The sequence below is a fragment of the Hydractinia symbiolongicarpus genome, chromosome 3, assembly GCF_029227915.1.
Source record: "Hydractinia symbiolongicarpus strain clone_291-10 chromosome 3, HSymV2.1, whole genome shotgun sequence".
NCBI classification, from domain to species: Eukaryota; Metazoa; Cnidaria; class Hydrozoa; order Anthoathecata; family Hydractiniidae; genus Hydractinia; species Hydractinia symbiolongicarpus.
Genome location: NC_079877.1, coordinates 26,448,972 through 26,456,757, shown reverse-complemented (window position 1 = coordinate 26,456,757; position 7,786 = coordinate 26,448,972). Strand labels below are relative to the sequence as shown.

At 34.3% G+C, this 7,786-nt stretch overlaps 1 protein-coding gene across 1 annotated transcript; it reads left to right on the top strand.

The window, feature by feature from the left end:
- Positions 1-1,460: 1,460 nt before the first annotated feature.
- On the top strand, positions 1,461-6,449 carry LOC130636520 (uncharacterized). The gene is made up of 3 exons (XM_057446265.1): positions 1,461-1,680; positions 3,570-3,674; positions 4,580-6,449. The coding sequence occupies exons 1-3, from the start codon at positions 1,558-1,560 to the stop codon at positions 6,224-6,226; spliced, it is 1,875 nt and encodes a 624-aa protein (XP_057302248.1). The 5' UTR covers positions 1,461-1,557; the 3' UTR covers positions 6,227-6,449.
- Positions 6,450-7,786: the final 1,337 nt, after the last annotated feature.

The window sequence follows — 7,786 nt, the reverse complement described above, 5'->3', positions numbered from 1 at the left end:
AACTATTCTATTATGCCATGATTCTTTACCTCTCTCACGCGAATAATTTCACATAAAATAGTTTTGTCAAAAAATTGTGTTTTTATTTCAATAATGACTCAGTTATAATAACTTTAAATGACTATGTTGCTAATTTATTTATTTATTTGAAATTGTTTACCCAGGATAGGCTTTAGTTCCTATTGGTACTGCTATCAACGAGGGTACTGTGAAGGGCGTCCCAGTGCATTTAAAACTCCTATTTGAGTAACAAAGTTGTGCCACGCACAGCAATCGCTCAACTAAGACAAGTTCTAAGACATCAATTCTATTCTCATGCTAAACGCTAAGCAGAAATGATAGATTCATAATTTTATAGTCTCTGGCATTACTTTGCTGGGGTTTGAACCCAAGACCTCCCGCAATTCAATTTTCCATTTTTATCGCTTAGCTATTTAAAGCTTTGGGGAGATGATGCAATTTTTTCATCCGCATGCAAAGCGATTTTGTTGCATTGCATGGTCAAAAAGTCGCTCTTGTCTCGCCACCTGTGCAACAATTTATATGCAACAAGGTTATCACTTTTTTCACTCACTAACTCAATATGGCTGTGCAAAAAGCAGCTATCATAGCGTTATTTACTTGACGAGAAAGATGAGGAAGAAAGAAGAAGAAATAAAATATGGACCCAACCATGGATCGTAAAACAACAACGATATGGTGCGTTTCTTACTAGCTATTCACTGACTTAAAGCTAGATAATATAGCCTTCAAGAACATGAGGTTGGATAGATTTTAATTTTTGTTGTTACAGAAGGTCTATAAACATATCATTAAACAGGATCAAATATGCGTGATTACATAAAACCAGAAGAAATGTGCCTGTCTTACACTGCGTTATCTTACATTGCGTTATCTTGCTAGTGGAGAATCATTTCGTTCATTGGAATTTCAATTCCGAATATGCAAAAGAACCATATAATACTTGATATGGTTAATCATTAATTTGAGCAAAGTCTTTCATATTATTTTCATTTACGCACAAGATTTCCCATTAAAACGAAACATTGAAACTCCTACTTTTTTACCCAATTTATATCACTTCTGTAATTTAACCAATTTTTTTTAATATTGGCTTACTAAATTTCTGCATAACACTTCTCTACATGCTTTGTTACACCTAGCAATTAAAAAAATAATTTTAAGTTTGAGAGCATCATTAGCTAGCTAGCTAGCTACACAGATATCTTAGAAATTTCAGCCTCAGAGGCTGAAGTGGCTATTATTAAACCCAGGTTAAACCTGGATGTTAATAAAAAATACATAGATTATAAAAGGTACACAAAGTTGGGACATATATCATAAAACAATATTCAGAAAAGAGCATTTATCATAAAATTTAGCTAGAAACACTAAAGTATTTGTAAATACTTGGTGTTTGGCGCGCGTCGGGTAAAGATACGAGGAGCCATCAGTGCTAGTGCGGCTTTTAATTAAAATACAGCCCGGTTGCTCTTTATGGCTAACGGGGTCGTGTAAAAGTCCGTATTTACGGCAAACGAGTGGCTGCTTAATCTAATGCTGACAGTCAGGGTAAAGCAAATGGAAGTTCCTGAGATCATGGAGGGAGATCCATTTGACATTTTTTTTGACAACGAAGCACTAAGTGATAGGACGCTTTATATCGTAGAAGTAGAAGAAGTAAGTTTATTTTTTTATTTAACTATTAGTTGGTGTTATTTACCTCTGGGCTAGCTAGCTACCCAGAGGTAATTTCAAAGATAATTTGGGCAACTCAGGAGTTATTCAGTAAGAAAGGCAAATTTTATTCAAAAGGTTGCTCAAACTCACCCCCATATATGTAGCAATCTTTGGCAAGTCATCACCTTTGTTCTCCATAATGTTATCTTTGCTGTGAATAATTTTGGGCCATTTTTCAGGAAATTCAGGAAATGGAGAAAACAACATGCGTGCTACACACATGACACGTGCAAATCTATATCTCTAGCTAGATAATTTGTGTGTGTGTTTTTTAAAATTTTTTTTTTAGTCCCCTAAGTGGTGTGCTATAATTAAGTTTAAACAGTGAAAGAAGAGACGCTGGCTCATCCCATGTGTACTCACCGCGATGGTCTGCCATTTTGTTTATAGTGCTATTTACCCCCAACCTCTTGTCATCAGGGTTATATTTTCTCTGTAGTAACAATTAAGGGCATGTTTTTTTATACAGTTAAGAATTTTAAAATACAATGTTCAACACATTTAATTTAACACACGCAGAAAAAAACACAGCATTTAATTTACAAACTTTTATTTAACAGGGATAAAAAAATGTGGCATTTAATTAACGCTTAATTTAATTTAACCACAAGTGGTTATAAACTGTTTTTAATGATGCAGTTGCTCATGATGTTACACAATTGATTTTTCAAATACATTTTTTAATAAATGCTTTTTGCATTTTCATAAGCTGCAACTTGACTACTCTCTAAAATATCAACTTCTTATAATTTCTTTGCCATTTTTACTAAAGAGCATATTTAACACATCCCATAACTCACACGCCTGGATAGCTGATGTTGGCATGTTGCTATCGCATGGAACTCATGGCATTGTCTTATGTTTGTTAATTGAGGATCTAAACATGGAGTCACAGTGTTGGGAAATATTTTAACTTTAACTATTTTTCTGAATCTTTCTAAATATACAAAAGCCTATAGTATATATATGACAAAAATTTTAGACCAAGCCAAAAAATAATTAGGTCCAAAAATTTTAAAGAAATTTTGTTATAAATTTGAACGAGACAAAAAATAGGAAATCCAAGAATCTTGTAGATTGATGATTTTTGCTCATTTTGCAAGCCAAAAACCACTTACCAAGGCAATTATACTTAACGGTTTCCTCGCAAGTTTTAACGTTAAGCTATAAAAGCTATAAAATGATGAACAAATTCTCACGTATAGATTTTTATTTTTGTAAAATGATAAAAGAACGGCACCAATTTAATGCAGTTTTTTATTTTGTTTTCTTTTCAGATTTATTATAAACTGACTGCCCTTAAAATTAGAATTTTTTTTAGGGCGGCAATAAAACTGCCAACGTGATCATTAGGCTGTATATCGCAGAAGTCGCCGGTGACATGCTTCGAAAATGCTTGTCACCGGCACAGTTTAACATAAAGAAAACTATACAGGATACTCAATTGTTAAAGTCTTCGCAGAACATCTCTCCTCGCAAAACCTAGGGCAGGGCTGACTTATTGCCTGCTGTGTCGTGTGGGAGAAAGAACTTCTGGACTTCTTTTTAATACAATCTTTTTTTTTTTTGATTATTATTACAAATCGAATGGCACCCCAGTGTTTCTGTAGCCCGAATGATTTTAGTTAGTGATAATGGCCTAATTTACTGATCGAATGTAATTATTTGCTATAACTAATTGTCAGAAATCCTAACACCTTTAATCTCAAAAATAACCTAAAAAAAATTATAGTGTTTTCTCCTATTTTGACCTCCTAAAATTATGAAATGTAAAACCTGTGGCCACCCTGAAAGAAACCCCATGTTTGAATTGAAATCTTTTTATTTAGGTTGTGAACATTTCCTGTGATGCTGGAACAAATAAAAGAAAGTTAACAGTGGGTGAAGGCTGTCCTGTGCAACAGACATGTGAAAAGAAATATAAAAGTTCAGAGGTTGGTATGTTTTCCTATTTACATTTTCCAAAATGATATACACTACGTATTGCTGATTCGAATATGCAAGGGATGAGAAATATGTTTAAATGAAAAAATAATGTGAGAATTGAACAGCATTAAGGGAATTAATTTTCACAATATTTCTTTTTAAAACAAAATTTAATTTTCGCGAAAACTGATTATTGTGAAGTTTTTGCAAGAATTAAATTTTGTGACTGACACGAAAAAAGAAAATGAGGACCGTATACCTTTTTCAAGGTCTATGTAGGAGACCTAAAATAAAGACCGCCGAAGTTAAAATTCAAATTTAAATTATATACTAAATATAGTGTAAATTTTTAGAAAGGAAAAAAAATCATTTCTCGAGAATTAATTTTCGAAAATTTCGCAAATAGCAGACATTCCAGTAATTTTTGCGGAAACTAATTTCTGCAAAATTGACAAAAGGCACCAAAATTAGCGTAAATTAATTGCCTCAATAGTTTGAAGAGTTTCATAAAGCAAAAGATTAGAAAACTTTTTTGCGATTTTCGGTAACAGCATTCGCATTAGCAGACTGTAGAGTAAATGTTCTGACTCACTTTCCTATTACAACAAACTTTAACATAAAAATTAATATTTCGTTTTTTTTTAACTTTATTTATCTGCCAAACTTATTTGTGAAGTTGTGCCACTTCTAGGACCCCCTTTGCAGAACCCTCGATGATAGCAGTGCCAATAGGAACTAAAGGGTTTATGGGTAAACAAATTTCAATAATTCAATAATAATAATAATAATAAACAATTTTATACTTGAGGTGGAAAGTGAATTAGATTTGTTACGTAATTTTTGACTAACAGTTGTCTGCCTAAACTTTTTTTATGTACATTTGATACATCTGTTGTTGTTTTTATTTTATCAGTCTGATCCTTGCAGCTTTTCAAAAGACGTACCCATCAACAACGTGGAAAAGGGATCTTCAACTTCATTTACTGATGAAAGAAGACAAGAAAGCGTAAATACAGATGACATTCCAGTTATTGAGATAGACGCTGAGGAAGTTACAGAAAGTGTCGAAGTAGCGGCCTGTTCGGACGAGGAGCTGACGAACATTGAAAACGAGGAGTCGTCATCTGTTGATGTACAGCCGATAAAAGTGGAAGAAACTGGGGAGAGCATAACATGTGATGTCAAAAGTGAACAGATATTTCAAATTGTTGAACAAACTTGCTCGACAAAAGAGAATGCTTTCTCGTCTGTCCTTTCTAATCCTATAAACTGCAACAATGTACCGAATGATCAAGGTAACGTCATTGAGAAAAATGTTATAAAATCAACAAAAGTGCATGTGCACAGCGTAATACTTGCGGCAAAAAGCTCTTTCTTTAACTGCCTTTTCTCGAGTGGGATGAGAGAAACCAATGAGAAGGAAATCAAAGTTCAAGTTCGGAAGGGTGAGACCGAGCCTATGCTGATCCTGTTACGTTGTTTTTATAACAAACAACATATAAACAGCCACGATCTAAATACTGTACTGGAAGTTTGTTTTCTTGCCATGCGGTATTGTTATGACGGATTGATTAGTGCGTGCTTAGATTTCTTAAGCAAAAAAGCCAAAACCTTGGTCAAACTTACTGAAATTAACAAAATTGTGTTACTTGTCTCTGCAATGGAGAACCAGTTACCATTTCACCAAAGTATGTGCGCAAACGTGAAGAAAATGTGCGCACCAGTGCTCATCTATATGTTCTCTCCCTTAGACGAATGTCTTGAAAAGACGCCAGGGAAATTTATTCAGCTACCTTTGTGTACGTTAAATTTGTTTCTGGAGCCTAACGTTCAACATCAGATTAACATTAAACATAAGAATTTGTTTGTGTACTGCATGCAAGTTTGGTTGAAATCAAGAGAACCGCTTTTGGCGGAGGATGCCAAGTTTAAAAGCGATGTTCTGATTTTTATTGAGAAGTTATTGTCGGTTGTTGATACCAACCACGTCACAGGTGACTTCCTTACAAACGTCATGACGTGTGAAAATTCGCCTTTCTCGATCTGGGGCGGTTATAAAGACTGGTATATAAACAAGTTACAAGAATGTATTTACACTTACGGAATTCAGAATTCCGTAGCGTCCCTAACCGTAAAACCCTACATGGTGCTAAAAAGAAAAAGATACGCCAAGTTCGTTCGCCAGGAGAACGACGCAGATATATTTTCTCTTGGTTGCCCGATTATATTAAACGGATTTGAAATCGGGATATATTTACGGGGTCGACAAAGTACGAGACTGCAAATTTTATGTAAATGTAAGAACATGTTGCAGAATAAGCAAGGTTTCGGCAAAAGTTCGTTAGCATTTAAACTAAATGGTATTATCAAACTGAATGGTCGTCCTAACACGTGGAGTGTTCCTTTTCCTACTTCACCGCGCGAGTGGTTTCAGTTTAGATATAAACACAATACGATGTTTGCAGAAATGTATGAGCTGTGCAAACTAAGACCAGATATATACACATTGGCCAAACAGTTCGGATTTGTGGTTTCTTTTCAACTGGAGCAAATAAATTAAAAAATAGAGAGTGTAGATCCTTTAGGACAGCCCACTGGCGACTTAGGTTAGAAGCTTGTTTTATGGAACAGGCTTACTAGAGCGAGCTGATGGTTGGTAGAAAACACTAAATCTTTTTTTAGTTTTAATTCTGTAAATTTGTAAAATTTTAAAATGTAAATTAGACTCCGCATCTTAAGAGCTACATAGATGTTGCGTAGCAGTAGATCAATCTCATTGTTAATTTATCGTTCTGTTCTATTCGTTGGTTTTATAACATTGTGCACAAAGTACAGTAATTTTTATAAGCATAATGTGGCTCAAAATTTGGCCGAAAACATCAAGCATTAACAAGCCTATATTATTCAGTCATAAAAAGGAGGGAATAAAAATTATACCGTATATAATTAATTAGATGAACTATAAAAACCTGAAAACATGCCGCTATTTACAAATTTCAGTTGGTTTTATATTTGAAAAATTTTTGCTGCTAGGCAACAAGCCTTAACCCCCAAATTAATCGTAAACAAGGTTTTCATGTTTATCAAGAAATGTTCTTATTACTTTGTTTGTGCTAATGTTTGATGTTCGCGTGTCCTTTGCGTAAACGGGTATTAGTATCCAAACTCATTTAGAAAAAACTTATCTAAGTGCTTATGCGCTAATGAAAAAGCTGGGGAACTTTTTGTGGCATACAGCGAAAAATGCAGCTAAATGGAAACGTGCATTATGTGATGAACCTTTCACAAAGTTTGACCATTGCGAATTTTTTTAAGAGTATCTAGTAGAGTAAGTTCATCACCTCCAGAAATGTTTTTTTGATTCAAGAAAATTAATGTTAAAAATTTAATTTTGTGTTTAATAATTTAAAATTACGCAAGGTTCATTACTGAAAATTATTAAAATTAACTTTTGGTAATTCGCAAAAAATTTAACGCTCACGAAATTTCCTAAGGGAAAAGTACCAATATATGAAATAAAGTTTTGGAAAATAGGCGAGGCATGCATCCTGTATTTATAAGCGCACTCCATTATTGATAAGCCTCGTTTCCTAAGGGCGAAATTTTGACCCCAACGTCGCTAATTGTAATTCAAATTTTTCAAAATTTCACTTGGAGATCCTCATGAACTTACGTACATTACGTTATCATTTATACGTAAAAGCCTTGGCAAGTAGGGCATTAGGATCGCTACCAGACTTTAGCGGGAGCCTGGGTCAAACGGCTTCCAGTGAAGATCTGGGTGGTAGTGGCAAATATTGAAATGTGCTGGTTTCTTAACTTTCTCAACCTCTCACCCTTTAACAACTTGGTTTGTTTATAAAAAATAGTACACTAGAAATTTTAGCAACATTTAGTCAAGGCATTGTATATCACTGGCGATAAATATTTAACCAGAATAAGTTCTCGAGGTTTCCTTTGCCACTTTAGGAGTCTAGTACTTTTGAGTGCGGGCATTATTTTTTTTCTGGTTGCAGCGCCATTAATCTACCATCTTTGTTGTCAGGAGATTGATCAAATTGAGCGGTGACGTCTGAAGGTTGGGGGCTGCCATGAAAACTGCAATTTAAAGAAACCTTAA